A 20,815-nucleotide genomic window follows, 5' to 3' on the forward strand; every position below is an offset into this window, starting at 1 on the left:
ATTCCATAGACACCGGCGATACCATGTACACTACCATGAGTCTTTTTTTTTCCCCCGCCGATAATGCAGGGCTCGGTAAGCGAGCTGAAAAATCAATCTTTCGTACCTGCATCCGCGCCTGCCTCAATGAGGAATCCATTTGGGCCCGCGGACCTTCTTTCCCAACAAACCCTCCTTCCCGGGGTTTTCAACATGCGTGCCTATCGCATCGAAGCCAGAAAAGACGCATGCATGTAAGAGGTCATGGCGCTGTGGTGGACCCAATCGATCCCCCGAGGACGAGGCTAATCGACCTAAACCGAGCCCCCCCGTCTTTTTGCGGAGAAAAACCCGTTGAATCGGATGGCTTCTCCCCTCACATACTTTATCCCTGGAGTTGCATTAGCGGGGTGATTGACCGCTGGTAGCTTGGCAGGGAAGGTCGGGACTTACGGTGGGTAAGGTACCTTTAGGCTTTGGTGGGGTGGTAGATCGGCGCTTGATCCGGCTTTGGACGGTACCCGGACTACTTTAAGATTGAGCACCGCCACAGCACTTCTGCGATTGGTGTGGCTGTAAGGTAGTGTGAGTACGGCGTACTTTTCCTTAGGCGCGGACCTTGACCATTACCGTTACGCAGTGTGAGTGGCGACGGTGTGGTTCGTGGGTTGACAGCTTGTCGGTTGGATGGTGTTGGGGTTGGTGATGGTGCTTGTGGGAATACTGGTGTGTGTGTGTGTGTGTAATTCCTACATCGGAGGGCCGTGCCCCTGTTTGTACCCCTTCCCATTGAAAGGCGTAGCCCAGAGTGCAACCGTTTTTTACCCACTCGGCCTTACGGCCATATCCGATATCTATACCTTATTTAAAATACGGTAGATAATCATGATAGAACCACGGCTATATATATTATATTAAAAATTCTAAAGCCTTTATTATAATTAGATATTATTATATTCTATAATATATCTTAAAGCTTTTTTTTTATTTCTTTAGACCGAGCTCTAGCTTCTTTATTCTATATATACTTAAATATCTAATATTTTATTATATATCGTTATATAAGAGAGAGAATAGTAATATTTATTAAATCGAAGTTAAAAGCTCGCTTTAATTTCTATAGAAATATAAGATTTAATTAAGATTTATTCGTATATTAATAGCTAATTAAAAGATATATAACTATTACTTATTACTTATTACCTTTACTATTAAAAGAGTATTTTTTAAATATATTAAATTTAACTCTCTTATCTAATCTCTTTTCTATAGAAAATCTTTATATAATTTTTATAAATAAATTAACTCATTTATAGTCGAAGTTAAATACTTATAATATTTAGAAAAGAGTTATCGATTAGTAAGAAAGGGAGATATTATTTAATTAAGAGAGATAAGACTCGCTATTATATCGATAATATCGAATTCTTTAAAAGAAACGCGTTAACCCTCGATCTAATATATCTTATTATTTAATTTTCGCTTATATATAGTTAATTATTATCGTAATCGAAGAATTCGATTATATATCTATATATAAATATACGCTCTTTTAAAATCTCTTAACTTCTTTAATATATTAAATTATAAGTTTATATTTATTATAACTAATAAATTAAGATTTAATTAACGCGTAGTAGCTATTAAATAGATATAGAGTAGACTTTCGAAGGTATAAAAATCTTTATTAGAGGGTTTATAGCCGGCATTATATATAGATAAATCTCGTTATTAATCTTAAGAATACTAATAGAGTAAGCTAAAGAGTTAATACTTATATTTACTAGAATTTATAATCTATTAGAATTTATAATCTCTAAAACTTAATCTTTATAATTTATTATTCCACAACATTATAATAAAAAATTCGAAAAAAATTCTAAAAGAATATAAAATGCGATTTTAATATTTTTAAGAGTTTTTAAAATCGAGGTAATAATAATTAATTTATATAATAGCGTAATAAGCTTCGATAACTATATCTTAATATACTACTATATAGTTTTTATCAATTTAAGCTTAATTATAAAAAAAATTAAAATTCTAATAATTATATTTTATATTCTTGTAACTTTTTTTTCTAGTTTTGAATTATATTGTTGTGAAATAATAAATTATAAGAATTAGATTTTAAAGATTGCAAATCCTAGTAGATTGCAAATCCTAGTGAATACGAGTATGAGGTAGCTCACTGAGGGTAGAGCTGTCCTTGGAGGTAGTGAAGTACACTAGGGGAGTTTCTTCGTTCCGTTTGATGAGTCTCGGTGGTCTCATTTTATGGGCATATATTGCAAGCATGAGCTTGCTTCGATCCCATCGCTTGATTCTGCCATCAGGTCTTACTCCTTTGTTTCTTGTTGGTTGTGGATCATCGCGTCCTGTTTGCCTGCCTCTTTCATCTCTGCATGTGCGTGGCATTTGATGTATTCTCACTTCAGAATTCTTGGATTGGGTTGGTCTTACCGGCGAAGCAGTCCTTGGAGAGGATTCAATGCCGGGTAGGCTACAATGTTTCTCCGGATGCATTTGCGTCGTGATCGGCTGTGCTCTGGTGGGAAGTCGCCCCCTTTTTTTTTCTCGCAAGGTTCTCACACAGAGATACGAGAAGTGTCCAGACTGAAAAGACACTCAGTTTAGTTACTATCAGATGGCGGATATGAAAAAGGGGGCCACGGAGCCAATAATGGCAACAGGTTTGGTTGCCTTCGATGATGATGTCAATCACGTCAAAAGCAGCATAGTCACGAATTCACTCAAAGGAACCAACATCCTTGCTTCAAACATGCTACCTAGATCACTCTCCTTCGGCTCCAGAACCCTACATCGCCAGGTTTCTTCAGCTTTATTGTCTCTTCGCCCTTCCACAATAAGCAACCATCGAGCTTCCACCACACCTCTCTTCCGCCTTATCACCCCTGACGGTCCCATCGAGTCTCACGACCGCGGAACGATCGATCGAGACGGCAGCATGGTCTTGTGGTGAGTACTGGCCGCACCCTTCTCGGGCATTTTCCACCCGGCCATCGTCAGCAGTCGTCGACTTCATCTCTCAAGCCAGCTCCATCCTCAGAGGCGCCACCCGCAATGTGCCCGATCTCATCAAGCTCAAACCCTACGACAGCAACATTGGCCTCGCTATCTTGGAGCAGTAAAGGAACGCATATCCGTAACACACGAACGAGAGGCCCAGCGTACGAGCAGTAGGGGACACAATACGGAGCCTATCGCGCATCTTCACCCCCCGCAAACTTTTGTCCCGGCTCGGTCGGGACCGCTGTCGGCGGACTTTGCTGACGATATCCTTCTTTGTACCACGACCTCGGGCATTTCCATGGTTCCGTGAGCGCTTCCAATGGAGCTATCGTCGCTGAATCGGTGACGCTGAGCCCGCAAATGCTCTTTACGAGGTCACGGGGAATGAATCAATCAGTGGACCCAGGGCCGGGGATCTCGCCTTCGCTATACCATGTGGATCTTCGACCCGAAGCAATGGTGCTCACGAGCGAGGCTGCCATTCCCAAAGCTGCCGTCGTCCGAACCCGTAGGATTGAAGTAGCTACTACGCGAGCCGAAGCAGCATGTCCCCACCGACCATCATCATCATGGCGCGCCCGTTTCGCCAGTTGGTGGCAACGATTGGGATGTGTGGGAGGACGTCTTGAACGTTTGGTGGGTGCTTGTGAGAGGTCGAGGGAGGCTTGGGTGAAGGACGGCGCGGGTGGGAGAGGTTGGAGACGGTGAGGGAGGGAGGGAGAAGGGGGGATGTGCGCTTGAGGGTTGAAGGGGTTGTGGAGTAGGAAGTTGTGGGACACTTGCGATTGATTTTTGTTAAGTCGAGAGGTCGAGCTAAGCGTGCGTCTTTGTGGCTTGAGAAGGATTATGATACAGTTGAACTGGTTCATCGTTCGCTTCTTTCAGAGATGTGGATGGGCTCTCGCAGCATTACGTCCTAATTCCCTAATGCTGTCACTGTTTCACAATTCTGGAGTTGTCAATCACACACTTCCATTCATTCAATATCACGTCCCTCACGTGAGGCCCGAATCAGACCCCCACCCCACTGACCCGCCCGTCAACTCAGCTGCCCCCACACCCCACACCCACCCACCCTCCTCTTCCACATCCCCTACCCCAACCTCGACATGACCCTCTCTGACCACGGCCGCTATATTTCCCGCGCTCCGGTCCTAAACTGCCGCAACCGCGCCGTCGATGATGTGTTCATAACGCATCAAGGGCAAATCAACAATCCTGTGGGTATGGCAGAGAGCCAGTATCGGATCGATTGCGATACTGGTACTGTGATATTGAGTGTGTCGCCAAGCTCAAGTATGACATGGGGGATGTGGGTGGCAAGGGTGATGGGATTGGATAGATTCAGCAGGGATTTGGGACGGTGGAGATGCCTATGTATGTGAGGAGGAGGGCCGAGGAGGCGGTGCTTGCGTGAGAGCATTTGGCCTGTTTGAGGGGGCCAGGCGGAGGGAGTCTGAGAATTACTGGAGAAGGTGCTGGAGCGGTACATCATGTGTCGCACTCCCATGAGGTGCAGTGGTCTTGGCCCTTGTTCTAGTTCGAGTGGACTCGATTGGGGAAACGCCGACGCAAATGGTTATGGAGCATCTCTGCAAGAACACCCGCCCGGACCCTCTGCTTCCATACCCTTCACGTCGCAGTCCACGACCATTGCAGGATCATCGCATCTGAAAATTGTATGCCACAGCCTTTCGAGCGTGTGTCCAAATTTGGGATTGCTCGGTATGCTCTTCCCTCTGTCCTTCTCGAACCACGTCGGCTCAGGCTCCGAGTGAATCCAATGATCTGCTGATGCATCGACGAGGGCCTGAAGATATTGGTATATCTCACGGGGACGAGCAAGGATTCGTTTCCGTGACACGATGAAATGGCCATTGAAGGAAAGGACATGCCCTTGCAATCGCTGGCACACATCTCCTTGCAAGATAGAGTAGATTTGCGGCCACAGCGGATAGAAATCATCCCGGCCCATGTCTGTGCAATGGCCGCAATAGCAGATGTCATGCTTCCTGTCCATGCTCATGAATCCCGTCTCGTTGCCAAAATCAGTCCGGAGCCTATCTTGCAGCCACTGCGTCATTTGCCCAGAGCCTTCCTCCTGGGCCTTTTTGAGCTTCGCCTGGGCGAAGAGTGTGAATTGCGGCGGATCGTCGTAGACGCTGAGCAGATGGTGCAAGTAGGTGCCTCCTTCTCTCCCCACGTTGGGCAGCTGGATGACTTCATCCGCCCCACTTGCTTCCTTTATTGCCGCGAGCTCCATCGAACCCTTCGTGTAGATTATGATCCGCATTCCTAGCTCTTGCATGTAGGGTATCGAACGCAGACTGTCCGTCCAGACTTTGATGTAGTACGGCTCCTCGGAATGATGGGCAATGACGACGTCGAGTTGTGGTTTGGGTGTGACTAGGATCTGGGAGTCAGGGATCGTAGTTGGTACTTTGTTGGGTATAACGCCATCAGAGACTGTAGCTGATGTGCTCTTCAAGTCACTGGTGGTATGCAGCTCCTCCGAAGACGGTGCAATTGATGCATCGTTCAAGCCAGAAGAGGAGGTATCAAGGGAGGTTATATCGGACACTCTTTCCGAAGATGGCGTTGACTCATCCCCTGAGGCTCCGACATCGTGGTCGTAGGATTCCCGAAGGAACTTGGTCGGTTCGAATGTATGGGAGAGCAAGACCACCAGGAGGATGACTACAAATGTCCCGATTGCATATCTTAAGAGCCATTGCCTTCCACCACGGCTTCCTATCTTCATGGGTTGCTGTACGACTAAAACCAGTTTGGCCGGAGTGGTGAGGGATAAGGCCAACAGGCTTGCAGGAGAGCCCTGTGCCAAGGGTAGCTTTTATACCTCAGCCAATGCTAAGAAAAATACTATTAGCGTACTTATAAGGTGGCTAAGCCAGATTTATATAGTAGCCACACCAAAATAAAGCGCGATAATACTAATACCTTACTATCGCTGCCATTATCGCCGGAGATCTCTTAGCTATATCCGCTGATATTACTATTAATTAAAGCGAGATTTATATAGAAGATATAGCGGAGTTTACGTTATAATAAGAGACCTCGCTATTATCTTCTATAGAGCGAAGAATAATTTAATAAGGCTAGGCGAAATTTAAGTAAAAAGACGTCGTTATTATTACGATATCTCGAAGCTATTAAGGCGAAATCTAATAAGAAAACCGTCGCTATTATTCTAATATTTCTAATATCTTAAAACGAAATCTATCTCATTATCACTTTATAGAGATTTTATTAGAGATTTAGCTAGCTATCTAGCTCTTATTCTCGCTATCTATTAAAATCTTTATAAAGTTAATAGGCGTCTACAATTTGGACACGTTATAGCCGGTATCGATAAGATCCTTTAAGACTAATTAAACTCCCTGCTAATAAATTACCTCAATATTCGACGGCAAGGCTATAATTGTTAATCTTAAATGAGAGACGACTACTTTATTAACACGCGTCTTCCTTCGCTTAATCCCCTTACGAGACTCTTTCTAATCTATCGACGCGTCTAAGAAGATCTCGGCCTTACGTTTTAAGGAGAAAGAGGAGGGAGGGGTAATAAATTTCGGTAACGATAATCTAGACGCGTTAGAATATGTGGCCTTACTCTATTCGCCGTCGCTATTATTATTATCCTCTTTCTATATTAGAGATAGAAAGTCGTTATTTAAAAATTTTATCTTCGGGCTACGGTCTCGATTAATATCCTTCGAGTTGCTATCGTATTAATTTAACTCCTTCTAAGTATTCTCGAAGCCCTCATATTAAGAAAACTGACGAATACGAAGAGGGGATGATATTAAGACTATATAAGAGGGGGTTACGCGAAGATTTAATGATAGCGAGATATAAGAAAAATAAAAGAGTAGAGAATAACGATAGCGAGGTATAGGGAAGACGATAAGATTAGTTAGAATATATCCCCTATTTACTACTGTAATCTCTTACTAATTAGGGGAATATAACTAGATCGACCTAATAACTCTCCGGTATCGTACACTAGCGTTGGCTGAGGTTTAAAAGGAACCGTGCCAAGGCGCGCTAGCATTCCGGATCTACTACAATCATCTTCGAAACAAAGACCAAATCGCGGAAGACCTCTATGATGATGAACATCTTCTCGGCTTCACCCTCATTTGTAGTTCATCCCCATTTGCAAGCCCTGAATTCCGATAAACCCCGGGGGCGGGTTATGGGGGATACCACCCCAAAAACTCACCCCAAACCTACCATAGCCCGAAACCCAGGCGAGTTCCAACGCCCACCGCTCGAAGAATTCGGATAGACTTAATTATACTATTATATAGCTTTGTTCAATATTTTACAATACTGTCATGAAACAGCGGACTATGAAATCTCGGATTTGAGTAGGTTCAGGGTGCGCTTTTGGGGTGGTACCCCCCAGAACCCGCCCCCGGGGTTCATCGGATTTCAGGGCTTGCAAATGGGGGTGAAACCGAGTAAGTCCAGATCCGCACAGGCCAGTAGTCAGAAATACTGTTGATCCTAGGAGCTCACGTCCACTCACTTTTGTATACTTTTATGGGTATGAAACTGAATGGATTGGGGGAACTTAGGATCTCCGCTAGGGTCTCCATGCACGACTTTACTCAGTCCTCTTGTAAAGGCTATCAGGGCTAATCAACCAGATACGCTTGGTGCAGTTGAGATGTTGAACAAGTGGTCCAGTGTTTAAACGGTACTTGGATACATTCTCATGTAAATGCATATCACTGTTTGAGCAAGATTTCAAATAGCTCCATCACAAGAGCCCGCTGAGCGACAGCCTCCAGGATCCAGAGCTCCTCTATCCGGTCAATATTCTATCTCATATAGCATACTCTCAGTACTTCCCTCACACCCTTCCACCCGTTTGTAAATCACCTTTCGACGGTGTTCCTCCCTCAAGATTCTCGTAGGTTTCCTCTGCTCACCTTCCTTGATCTAATTGTGCCTCGCACTTGGCTCGCCAGCTCGCCACAGATCTAACCGGTGCGTTGCATGACTGGATGATTCCGAGTGATTAAACGACGATGTTTGACCACATGACAGCCCTTAACAGCCAGCGCGCTTGACACCTACAACAGCCTATCACCAGTCATACACCGCCGATTCTCATAGTTCCATTCAAATGCATTCAAAACACCGAGTAGGTGAATAGACGTAGCCAGAACAACAAGCACGTGGAATATCTGATGAGAGCCCCCCCAAATATCAAATTGTCCTGGATAGAGCCTCTCTGGAAATCGCGAGCCATAAATAAGCGCGCCGAGAAGAATCAATCCACCCTCCGCGTAGTAGTAGGGGAGACCAGATTGTTTGTTGAGTTGCTCAAGCGGGAATAACCTCGATGCGTGAATAATTGGGGCGAATGCTGAGAGACCTGTCACAACAAAGACAGAAAGGCGAAAAAGGCGGTATTGACGACTCTGGTAGAAGGGATGAACCACGATGTAGACCGTTAAGGCGCCAAGGGTACCAATCTGATGAGAGTTTGATGGTTAGTTACACATTTTGAAGACATCGCAGAAACTAGAGGAAGGTTCTATGTTCTACTACATACCATTGTCCAATACGTGTTCTGTAAGACCGGTTCACAATAAAACCCAACATAAATCCCAGACACAAAATCACCGAGAATGAGGATGATTATACCAGTGTAATCGATACGGCCCCAGAGATCCGAAAAGTGCGCCGAGTGATTCATGAAGGTATGGTAAAAAGCAGAGAGGCCGAAACAAATCGATGCAGTACATAGATGGAATGCGACTATCAAATGGTCCCTCGTTGTCGCTTGGGGATAATACCACGAAAACGATCTGTATATAAAGCCTTGGCTCACGATTGCAAGGACAGCAGGAAGCAAATGGCTATATATATTGGCGGTCTCGTTGTGGAGATAGGTCCAGCTTTCGAAACACGTCTTGATGTCGTTCATGACGGGGCGGTACCCATGGCGGATGCAATCGTTGTCTTGATACCATAGCGGGATCGCGTCATACGACAGGAGACCGTGATGGTTGTTGCTGTTCGTCTTACACTCAGTCGGTGATGAGGAATTTCCGCTTGCTGTTGCCATGCTCAATCAAGAATGAGAGGCTTCTCTGACTATCATCCGAAGAATATCCAGATGTTCGTATTTGCTCCAAACTGATGCTGCAATTGGAGGCCGATGCTCTTTGGATTGTTCTTCTGCTGTTGTCTGGCGACTCCAGTTCAAGGTATTTGAGAGGACATTGAGGAGTGCAGGCCTGCCCCTCGGCTGTGACCAGACCCTCCGCCATTTTCGCGGCATGATGATCTATTAATAGTCGTAATGTTATCAAATCAGATTGCATCAAATCAAATCGCGTTTATCTTGGGGTTTATGTTGGGAAACCCCCACGCTTGGGCCGGGCACTGCCCGGGTAGGCAACCCCGATGTACATACCCTTATCATTGGACGCCATGCTTTGGGCATTCCTCGATAACCTCCTTGGACTCGGGTAACCGCGCGAATACCGGCATGAATATACAGATTCGGGAATTTAGGCAGTCGGCTCTTCGGGGGTAATCAAGAGCGATCGCCAGATCAGGACTCGCAACGTCGCAAGGCAGCCGCCGAGTCAAAGCTCAAAAGCCTCAAATCGATGATTTGCAAATAACAGCCAATCACTTGTTTTCGTAAACCATTTTTAAAACTTTGCAGCCATCACATCACATAAAGCCGCTTAAACCTCCTGTCGTGAGTCTCTGTAGTCTATTTTGAAATCCTGCCTGCATGCAACGATGCAATACAACCCGCCACAATGTGCGGGTTCCGAGAAACACGTCTGCCTCATTTTAAATCTTTACCACAACACAGAACGCGTTATGGTAAAAATAGGGATCACCGAATGGAAGGACTTGCCTAGAGCTTTCTGTTGGTACACAAAAGTTTGATTTTGGCCCAGAGTATGGCTGTTGGTTTTTGCAGCCTTACTGCGGCATACCCTCTTCGGCACCTGTATAACGATAATTCACTCAACTCCGGGATCACTTCCCGAAGTTGAGTGTGTGGCACGGATTCATCCTCTGTGACAACTCCTGCATAGGCGCGGTGCGGCCGCTCATACAGCCCAAGGATTTCTGATGTATTTTTATCTAAACGTCTCGTCTAGAACGTATCTTTTGTTGATGGCTCTCGTCTTTACTCTTGTCTCTCAGCCTCGCAATCTGTTCACACATCCACCTCTGTACAACGTATAGAGATTTCGTGCAGGGTATTACCATGCCTTCTCCAATGGCGCTTCAGTTCTCTGGTCTCTTCCTACTCTTCGTTAGTCTCAGCATTAGACAAGCAGATGCCGACAATATCAGTTCCAATGCGAGTTCATCTTCAAGTTGTACCGTCACTGGCCCTTCAGCTTATCTTGGATCTCCGAACAACCGCGTCCGTGGCTGGGTGGGCCAACCAAACAACCGGGGGACTATCGATATCGTCTATAGCTCTCTCGCTACCATTTTCATCTCGACGTACGTGATGTTATGCTTGAATGTCCCTTCGATAGGAGAATCATGGTGGAGTGTTGCTTACCGCCGGATCCTGTGGATGGGTGTCTCTATTGCAGGCCCCGAATTTGTTCTCACTGCCGCAGCTGGACAATGGGCTGCAGCCAAAAGATCCGTGGAAGCATTCAGGGGTGCGGGATATGAGGCTTGGACGATGAAACATGCCTATTTCGCGGATATGGGTGGCATAGAAGTCACCCCACCAGACTTCGTTCCTTTCCGTGTCAATGCAAAACAACTCCACTACCTCATCACTAAAGGCTACTTGCCGTACCCGAATATCTTACGCAAAGAGATCTCGGACAAGTCAAAACAGGATACAGTCGCTAAGGTTGTAACCTGCATACAAATTACGTACCTCATCCTGCAGTGTATCGGCCGCGCCTTGCAAAGCCTTGCAATCACGACGCTCGAGCTATTCGCACTTGCAATCGTGGTCTGCTCAATAGCAACAAGCTGGTGCTGGCTGCAGAAACCAACAGACGTCGAGTTCCCCATCAGAGTTCACATGGAGACAAGTATCGCCGTTGTCCTACTGGAAGGCGGCGCGTCTGCTGCGCGGCCGTATCGACAAACGCCATTGGATTTCGTAGACGACCTCTGTCCAAGCTGGTCCCTAAATATTCAGACATTCATTAACATGCCTATTGGGCCGTACGAGCGCCCCATTTCTCGCTTCGGTAATGATAGATTTCCGTACCTCGAATTGCGCGATAACACGGCTCTCTTCGTTGCTACGCTGATCTACGCGTCTATTCATGTGTGCGCCTGGAATTGGACCTTCCCGTCAAGAGTTGAGAATATTCTGTGGCGGATAGCCAGTATGATTATACTAGGCAGCACAATTGCTTTTTGGATGTTCGAGAGCATTGCTGTTTGGTACAGGTATAACGGGGGCGAAAAGTTTTTCTATCGAGTCTTGAATAAGTTGGATAGGCTGGAGGATATCGAAACGCTGAGAGTCAAGAAGGCCGCGAATCCAAGAAAGCTGCCGCTCAAGGGTGAGTTCTGGAGTATATTCCCACTTGCACTGATTTATGCTATCGCTCGCACCTATCTCCTCGTGGAGGCTTTTGTCGGATTGAGGGACTTGGAGGCGAGCGCGTTTGTGAATGTTAATTGGTCGGCATACCTGCCTCATGTCTAGCCAAAAATGTCTACTTTTAAGGGCGGTAGGGGGGTTTTCGTAATGGTACTAGTAGTTACTCAGTAACTTTGATTTTGGTCAATGCCATAAAGAGGCTCGTCAAATAGACAATAAACCTAGGATTCTTGGCGCGTATCAAGAATTTGAAGTTAACGGATCTTGTTTGATTTTAGGAGACATCGAGACTTCAACGCTAGTAGGATTTATGTCACACAAGACTCTCGCGAAGCAAGTATCTCAATGTAATAAAGAGGAATGTGTAATGACTGTTATTTGACCTCTATGATAGTAATCTAACTGTTATAGACTAACACCCCCTTGACGTGACACATGACGACGCTAGCCTAAACTGGTTTGCCATCAGGCTTTCTACCTTAAGTAAGGTAGAGGTTAGTAGGGTAAGGTATTCAACTCGTAATAGGTTCGATTCCTATTGGCGCTGGTACAATGGTGTTGCGGTGTTTCCTATTTTCTGGTAGTCACAAGGTTTAGTCTTGGCGCCTAGATGATTACCCACTAGTCTCAGCCCAGTCAAGATGACTAAGCAAATATTACTCGCATGAAAATCTTCAGATCTACCCTCAATCATACAGTAGTAGTATAGTCATTTTGCTGTGCGGTCATTTGGCGGGACGTCACGTGTCATATGACAAATCCACATCCCTAGTAGCTGCCTAAGCAGACGATCGGGCTCGCTACTATCACATCGAAATGGATATCGTCGCCTCCAGATATTGACAGTCAAACCCACTGGTACTAGTACACGCCCTAAGATTCAACGTGGACGAAACGGAGCCTTCTCTACTCATCCGACCCAGAATAGATGCTCGGGAATACGAACTGGTGGTGATTGGAGCAGGTAGGATGTTCACGAAATCTAGTCTCCGCCCTACGATCTTTAGACCGAGCTCACTCTGATCCATATTAGGCATCTCTGGTGTCGTTGCAGCCATGCTCTACCTAGAAATCCACTCTGAAAGCAGAGTTGTAGTATTTGAAAAAGATAATGGTCTTGGAGGCGTTTGAAATTCCAGTAAGATTCTCTCAGGCTGTCAAGCACAGCATATGAACGCACACTTCAGGGAGATTCTACGAATACTTTTGGACCCAGACCCTATTGGGAATGGCTGAATTTTCAGACATGCCAATGCCTCGACCTTCTAAGGAAGACAATTATCACGAATTCTTCAAATCGAAGCACACTACTCCATACCTCGAACAACACATCGATCATCATGACTTTGGCTGGTAATTCTGCGTGACTGGATCCTTCTTGATTACAAAGTGGACTCTGTCAGAAAGCTTGAGGGAAAATGGACCATTTCTGGCCGTGAATCAGCAAAAGAGGCGAAAACGTTTCCTACTGCGAAAGTGATCGTGGCGAACGGCCTCACATCAGCGCCAAACCTACCTAATTTTTCCGGCAGAGAAATATTCAAAGTAATAGTTCTGCACCAACAGGACTTCGGACAATCTTCATTTCTCCCTTGCCCAGAAGTCGAACACATCACTGTGCTCGGCAGAGCAAAAGTTGCCGCCGATATGGTCTATACGTCAGTAAAATCCGGAAAGTCTGTCTCATGGGTCATTAAAGCGTCCAGGGTAGGTCCCGGATTCTCGAGTTCGGTAATGCCGAACACAGAAAGCAGCGGTCCCTACAGATATGCACATGAAATTGCGTCCACTATTATGGCTGCTACGTTGACGCTGATATTCTTTGCTGATTCTCGGTGGATGAAAGTTTTGCATGGGACCAGGCTGGGACCGTGGCTCGTGAAAAATAATTGGAGTGAAATTGACATAGAAGCTCGGAATGAGGTGAAATCTGCAGGGAAAAAGGCGTTGAAAGGATTTGAGGAGTTGGACATCATACGCAATAAAGATTCACCCCGTAATTTGACACCTCAATATGTATCGATAACTGAACCTATTCTTATCAATCTTCCGGACTTCTGGGACACGATCGCTCCCAATGTCCACATCCACAACTCTGACATCATCTCCCTCTCCACCCGTCACGCTCACCTAGGAAATGGTGAAACCCCACCGACATCATGCTCTGGGGCACCGGCTAGTCATCCACTGTTTCGGTCTTCCCTATTCCCTTTCACACAATCAATCCTTCATGGAAGAGAAAGAAGGGGCACATCTAGAGCAGGAACCAGATGAAGAAATCCTCACCCGTTTCCCCATGCTCGCCGCAAAATCCCAAGTTACATACCCTACCGCCTCTACACCTCCTTCGCTTCCCTCAATGACCCTTCCATCGCCTTTGCCGGCCATGTCATGGTCGCGAACTACTTCCGCCTAGCAGCATTTCAAGCGACTTGGGCGACAACGTATCTAGATAACCGTCTCGTTCTTCCTCCGTTGAATGAAAGAAAAAAGCGGATCGCGGAGTTTGTCTGAATAATGGCGAACGGGGTAATTAGATGGCGTGTGAACAGGCAGCGTATACCGATTAGTTGTTGGCCGAGGTGGGGCTGAAGAGTCATTTTTTAGGCGTAGTGGAGGGACCTCTGGACGCCAGCAAGGCCGGAGAATTTGAAGGGGTTAGTAGAGGAGTATGTGAATTATATGGGGGTGGATAATTGCAAGGGGAAACGTGAGGATAGGTCAATTGCATGCTGTCAGTCGCGCTTTCTTTGGAAGTGGACGAGGGACTTGAGTCAAGAATCTCGGGTCGCATTCTCTATTCAGTCGAGAACGTGATGAGTATTGTAAGTGTTAGAGCGCTGACGGGATTTGCAAGCCATGAATCAACGCTGTCTCGCGGTGGCAACGCCTGCCATTCGTTCAATACACATGCTTCAACACTATCGCCATATCACATAACTAGCTAATGTTCAATAGTTTCCACCCTCAACATAAAAGATTCAATAGTTCACAATACTGCTCAAGTACTATCAACCACCTAGACCAAATTCTTACTCTAGCTCAATCAAACGCAAAATGGCTTTCTCAGCCCCACCTCGTGACGGCCAGCTCGCGGGCAACTGGCGCGAGGCCAAGTGGCTCGCGAGCACTAAAACCCGCTTCTATGAAATCCGCGATATCACGCTGGAGCGGCCTCCTGTGAGCTACACCTCCTGCGTCGCCGGTGTTGATCCGGAGAATATCCACAAAGTGACCGAAGGCAGCGATAGCGAACTAGACAATGCTCTGGTATGTCTACAGTGATACATCCATTCTGATCATTTAAGTCATTGTGTTTGGTGTAAGCTGATTGATTATCTATGTAGCACAACATCTATGCTGAATACGGCCCTGTCGACCTGCAAGTCCGTGGTTGCGATCGAGACGGCAAATACTACGTTATATGCTCGCAGGTATGTGTCACTGCACTGTGCCTTTCAGTGGTCTATCTGGGTCCCGCTAATCGATGCTGTAGCTGAGGCACAAGCACGGTCCTGCCAAGGCGGTCATTTGCGTTTCACCAGCCAAGGTGGAGAAGGGTAGAACGGCAGCAGCAAAGACCGAGCCTACGCAGCCAGTACTGGACGGCAAGGTACAGGAGCAAGAGGACTGGGAGCAGGTCGTGAGTCATGAGGTGGAGGTGGATGACGATTGGATCAAGGTCTGAACGATGTAGATGTCCGAGGAGTACCGTTGATAGTGGCTGATGGTAGGATCGCCGAAGTACCATCAAGAGTTTGCTGACTCTGCCAGTCTCTTGCTTAGATCGAAAGGGTATCTGCGTTCTACATGTCCTACCGGTGCTTCGGCGAGCGAAGTCGATGTTTGCTGCAGCTTACGTGGCCGGTTGTTCGCCAAATTGAGCTGGTCGGCAAACAGTTTCTTGCTTAGATCAAAAGGGTAACTGCATTCTTCAGGTCAGATAAATGCTTCGGCGAGCCAAGTCGTTGAATTTTGCCTCGAGTTGACGTGGCCGGTTGTTTGCCAAAATGAGCTGGCCGGCAAACATATTTTCGCATCCTACCATCCGTACAAGAACAGCAAAGTCTTCCTCCTCTCTACATCGGTGATCCTTCAACATGTTTTTCCTGAGTCCGAACAAGGGCGGAGGATCACTACAATTGATGTTTCAGACTCGGTGGCTTGAATTATAAGCCACAGCGTCGTATTGCTCTGGCGAGATCTCTTGTGGACTCAAAGAAAAGAGCCAACTCGGACCGATGAGGAAGTACTTGTTCCCGAATGGAACCTAGGTGGGTTTCAAGTCTGATGTTGAAGTCCAAAATGCTTATATACCGAGGTAAATGTAGAGCAATAATGGCTCATCGATGTGCAAATGGATGGAAGCCGACGGCAACTTCGGGATTCATAGACCAAACCGTGGAAAATCGCCTGATTCGAAGCGTTGCAATTGTGAGTAATTACGAATCGACAAGCTAGGAAGTCTGTCGTCTGTAGACCACTTCGAATTCTGGAAGCACGATCTACAAGACACGCAGCCTGAGTCTTACATTACGTTAGGAGCATACGTGTCAAGTCATTCCATCAATACACACCATGGAGAGCCTAGAACATGAAGCATCGACCCCGACCAGGTCTTCGACCGAAGAAAACGCCACTTGATCTATCTTTTTGACCGAAATCTAAAAATATGCACGTAACGATTGAGCACCGATCTTGAACGAGAGCATGGACTCGGTAAGGCGTCATATCTCTTTTCTGCATGACTTTGTTCTGATGCATAATACGACTTGCTGAACACTACAAAGGTAGCGCATGAGCAGCGGTCTCCCACTCTGTGCTACTGTTCTACAGTCGTTCCCGTCGGTCTTCCCACCCATCTACCTCACCCAAAGTGACAGCGTTTTCTTGCGAGATCGCCAGTCGACATGTCTACCTCAAAGGTTTTCCTCTCTGGATCCAGCGAGGCGCTCAATGTCCATCCAGTACTATCACCCGCGTCCAAGAAAGACCTCGAAGACGCACTAGATGAGACCATGTCTGCCGAAGATGCGCAGAAGAAAGCCTGGGTTGAGGACAATCGGAGAGATCTCTTCAACGCTTTCGCAACAGGTAGAAAAGTGGACCTTTCTTCGCATAAGAACATCGAGGTCTTCAGTGCAGTAGAGGGTACCGATGAAGATCTGCGTAAGAGCTTGGTGAGTACTGTTATCTTGGCGCGTTGCAACATACTCAGAGTGAATAGAACTGACGCTTGATGAAGAACAATATATACGAGAAATATGGCCCGTTGACCATGTTCGATAAAGGGGTTGACGGTTTGGCTCGCCACTGGGTGGTAGGATACCAGGTTCGTAGTCCCCACTCCGGAAAATGAACGCAATGTGCTGATATAGCAATGAGGAAGTCCATGCGCGGGACACAGACGGTCCAGAAGGTCATGCTCTATGTTGAGGGAACCGAATGGACTCGCAGCTCTCGAGTCTTGGATAATCTTGCCGCCATGATCCAGGCGGAGGATGCCGGATTTCCAGACGACGAGGACTGGGCCGTTGTGGAGAAGCCGGTCGGGGGCCTTGGATTCAAGCATTGCAAATCCTGAAGCTGGCCCTCGAGAATTTGATATACTGTTTGGCGGGTTTGGAGATCGGAAGCGTTTGGAGTTTCCTCAGCAACTGCTGCTTTGACAATCTTCATCCCACGCCTCACACGCCTCACACACCTCTCCCAATTTCCAAATATCTTCAATCTTTTAACCTCACAGCATTAGAGGTGTCATAGATATGGGTTCTGGACCCGAGCAGACGGAATCCAGAGGGATACCCACGAGGAACCGCGGGCCGAGTGCCATGTCTTAGAAGAGGAGAGGCACGTCCTCGAAGAGAAAAATGAACGCCTACAAGGTCAAATTCACGCTGCCAATGCTCAGGTACAGGAGAATTGAGAAGTGGACCGTTCATCGGATTACCGGAATGACATCCAGAAGCTCAGTCGTGCCATTGACTCAAAGTCGCACGAGCTGCGTCAACGGTTGGCTAAGAGCGAAGCCGACCTAGCCGAAGAGCGTTTCTATCACACCAGAACGAGGACTGAAGTTTGCCGCCTAAGAGGCGAACGGAATATCGCCTACCGAACTGCCCGGATCTTCAATCTCCGAAAGCCCGTAGGCGACTGTCCTATGCACAGTGGAAAGACCCATCCATAGGCAACAACTCGCTGATGCTGAATCCAAAAGAATCAAGATTTTCTGGCAGTGTTTGGACGGTATTGACTCCATCCACGGGCAAAGTGTGATCCCTCGAGACATCAAACCCGCTAACATAAGCGTGGTGTCGTTGAGTCCTCTGATGGCAAGATTGATCGATGTTGCAATCTATCCGTGGAGGATGCTCGGCTTAGACGCGTGACAGAAGTTCGATTGTTGTTTCTATGTCTTTGTAGCTAGCAGGCGGAGAATGGTGGCGAGGACTCAATTGGAATGAGAGCCCATTCAAGCGTACCTTCGCACAATCAAAGACTTGACTTTCAACCCATGTGCCGTCCGAAGATGCCTGTGACCAGGGTCATTGGACTCGCCCGTCTGCCTCGCCACCTCCGATCTCGCGGAAACGTTCATTGCCCCCTGATTCCCCGCCTTGCTTATCTCTTCGGCGGAAGTATGTACCTCTGAAAGCGAGGCTCGGGTACGGTCGTCGGTGAGGGAGGACATGAGAAACCTCGGTAAATCGGCGTATTATTTTTCGATAAGATGTTACCACAGTGTATAGCGATGTGTATAACACAATTTACTTAACACTTTAGGATTACACATTAGGTGTTATTTCTTTCCGTGTTAGCTCTTCCGTGCTTTTTCTTACCGGTCTCCATTTCTGGAATACCTGGATATCTCACCAAAGCGCATCTACGATCCTCCCAAAACACGCTTTCCAAGATGTCTGACAATAGTGTCCCTCGCGAGTACGGCAGCAAAAAGCGTGACACAAACCTCTCCCCAGTATCAGAAAAGAATCTCCAAGACGCCCTAATCGACGAGAAACCCGAGAACCCGACCCTCCAAAACCGTCAGAGCATCGCCTTGGACGCGCAAGTAGAACTGTCTCCCTCGTCGAAATACACGCTCCAACAAGCCTTGACCGATGAGAACGCATGGGCTGATCCAAATGACTGCGTCGTTGAGAACGCTTGGGTGGATAGCCACGTAAAAGTGCTATACGAAGCGTTTGCGCGGGGCAGAAAGGCTGAGCTGAGCACGTGTGGGTATCCAGAGTTGTTGGGTAGATGCTCAGCAAAGGAAGGGATGAAGCAAGACTTGCGGTACACCTTGGTCGCTCTCCTTGTCCAGCGTCCGAGCACCGCACAAGCTGATGATCCGTCCAGACACAGGTGTATGAGAAGTACGGCCCGCTTGTGTTGATGTACAAGAGCCGTGATGCCTTGGGCAGACACTGGGTTTCGGGTTGGAAGGTGAGAGGACAAGAGTCTGTTTCGAAGACTCGGACTGACAAGAAATTGGTCGATGGATGCAATGCCCGAACAGCGTTTTTACCTGGCAGTGGTAATGTGCGTAGAGGGCGAGGAGGCAGGAAGCAAAGCTACGATGTTGGCTGCGTCGATCTTGGCGGACAAAAAGCAGCCCGAAGGTAACGCGGACTGGGTGCTGGTAGAAGAAGAAAAGGAGAAATGGTTCAAGGGGTTCAAACCCTGACACTGGCCATTGATAATGAGAGAGGCGGTTTAATGGTATCGTACTCCTGTGGAAGACCCGGAATGGTTTTTGAGGGGCGAATCACCGCTTAATATGTGGATAGAGCGAAGCCTGGGGTGTTAGTATTACACCATAGATGGAGTCGAAACGAGGCTGCTCTCGTCATTGAGGCAAGACCATAACAAAGCAATACAAACAACCGATTGTAATCCGGTAGGCAATAGAAGAATCGATATCGGACAGTGCGGACAAAAGTGAGGGCTTAACCAAAGGGAGCTGGAAGCTGCCTCCCTTACCCGAGGCTTCACACCACTGTGTAACACAACAACTCGCCACACCGAGAGCATAACACTTCCTCTGTTGTCATACATATATAATGGACATCGGAGTTCTTGCTACTTTAACTGTCTTACTAGCATTCATATTGGAGGAATCACCATACACAACCATGAACGATCATGCCTCCTCTTCTCGCTCACCCCCGAAGACATCGGCCGACGCGGACCGTAGCTCCGATGAGTCCGCATCTGTTTCATTAGAGCAAGAGCTCGTCGCTTGGGGGGACGGCTACCAGGCTTGGGTGGACCGTAACTTACAGAGTCTCTTGAAAGATTTTGTGACAGGGAAGAAATCTAAAATAGGTGTTGCCATGTGCCCCAACACTGTCACTCGCTGCATCGCGAAGGAAGGCACTGATGAAGATTTGCGTTCCATCCTGGTCAGTATATCTGACCGTCAGAGATCGAAATTTGGAGTCAGATTGTACTAACAGTCATCCAGGGCAAAATTTACCAGAAGTACGGCCCCATTCGCATGTACTATAAAGGGTGTGACACTTTGGCTAATCATTGGGTTACTGGCTGGGAGGTGAGTCTTCAGTATTTCAATACCCTCGCAGAGGTTTTGTTTGACGAGAGGGCACTTCATAGACAGTAACTGGAGCACCGGATGTGCAAAGAGTTATGATATGTGTGGAGATGAGCGACAGGCCGCCAGTGTCGGAGAAGGTCGCTGCGATGATCAAAGCCAATGTTGAGAAATTCCGGCAAGATGTTCGGGACAGGGTGAACTGGGTGGATGTCCCCAGCGATAGCGTTGACCATGGCGACTGGATCGAGCCCGACGGAATCCGGTCTACAGTCAAGAACGTTGGACGTTTTCTTCTGGATGGTTTGGAAGCATTCCGAAGACTTTGACGTCGCGCGGAGAGACGGCCAGATGTTGATACATGCCGGGAGCTAGTCTGAACACTATTGCAGCAAAGAAAGCATAGAACATAGGATCTGATCAGATTATTACCTCTAACTATTCCACCTACTGTGATGCCTCCGGCGGTCCGTTATACCTGATGATTCCCCCATACCCCCCTACCCCAGCCACTACAACCTCAACATCCATCTCCCTCATACGGTACTTGACGGCAAACTCGATGATAAGAATTAGCGTGCAGTATAGCTCGACATACTCCCAATTGACGACGGCCGAAGATGCCTGTTGCAACTCGAGGTAGAACATTTCGT

The 20,815-nt window shown here is 47.1% G+C and overlaps 6 protein-coding genes across 6 annotated transcripts; 5 read left to right on the top strand and 1 right to left on the bottom strand.

Annotated features, from left to right (window-relative positions):
- Positions 1 to 4,591: 4,591 nt before the first annotated feature.
- Positions 4,592 to 5,773, bottom strand: HO133_005545 (uncharacterized protein; the record flags this gene model as incomplete). Its single annotated transcript, XM_037296454.1, has 1 exon — positions 4,592 to 5,773. The coding sequence occupies one exon, from the start codon at positions 5,771 to 5,773 to the stop codon at positions 4,592 to 4,594; it is 1,182 nt and encodes a 393-aa protein (XP_037148436.1).
- A 4,512-nt stretch (positions 5,774 to 10,285) lies between these two features.
- On the top strand, positions 10,286 to 11,713 carry HO133_005546 (uncharacterized protein; the record flags this gene model as incomplete). Its single annotated transcript, XM_037296455.1, has 1 exon — positions 10,286 to 11,713. The coding sequence occupies one exon, from the start codon at positions 10,286 to 10,288 to the stop codon at positions 11,711 to 11,713; it is 1,428 nt and encodes a 475-aa protein (XP_037148437.1).
- Positions 11,714 to 14,665: 2,952 nt separating this feature from the next.
- On the top strand, positions 14,666 to 15,296 carry HO133_005547 (uncharacterized protein; the record flags this gene model as incomplete). Its single annotated transcript, XM_037296456.1, has 3 exons — positions 14,666 to 14,878; positions 14,956 to 15,042; positions 15,105 to 15,296. 3 exons carry the CDS (start codon positions 14,666 to 14,668, stop codon positions 15,294 to 15,296), a joined length of 492 nt encoding a protein of 163 aa, XP_037148438.1.
- Positions 15,297 to 16,518: 1,222 nt separating this feature from the next.
- HO133_005548 (uncharacterized protein) lies at positions 16,519 to 17,192 on the top strand (the record flags this gene model as incomplete). Its single annotated transcript, XM_037296457.1, has 2 exons — positions 16,519 to 16,777; positions 16,987 to 17,192. 2 exons carry the CDS (start codon positions 16,519 to 16,521, stop codon positions 17,190 to 17,192), a joined length of 465 nt encoding a protein of 154 aa, XP_037148439.1.
- A 1,329-nt stretch (positions 17,193 to 18,521) lies between these two features.
- Positions 18,522 to 19,295, top strand: HO133_005549 (uncharacterized protein; the record flags this gene model as incomplete). Its single annotated transcript, XM_037296458.1, has 2 exons — positions 18,522 to 18,864; positions 19,159 to 19,295. The coding sequence occupies 2 exons, from the start codon at positions 18,522 to 18,524 to the stop codon at positions 19,293 to 19,295; spliced, it is 480 nt and encodes a 159-aa protein (XP_037148440.1).
- Positions 19,296 to 19,743: 448 nt separating this feature from the next.
- Positions 19,744 to 20,491, top strand: HO133_005550 (uncharacterized protein; the record flags this gene model as incomplete). The annotated part of the gene is made up of 3 exons (XM_037296459.1): positions 19,744 to 20,013; positions 20,076 to 20,162; positions 20,225 to 20,491. 3 exons carry the CDS (start codon positions 19,744 to 19,746, stop codon positions 20,489 to 20,491), a joined length of 624 nt encoding a protein of 207 aa, XP_037148441.1.
- Between the last annotated feature and the right edge of the window lie 324 nt (positions 20,492 to 20,815).

Source organism: Letharia lupina (assembly GCF_014066315.1).
Source record: "Letharia lupina isolate WasteWater1 chromosome Unknown contig_21, whole genome shotgun sequence".
NCBI lineage: Eukaryota > Fungi > Ascomycota > Lecanoromycetes > Lecanorales > Parmeliaceae > Letharia > Letharia lupina.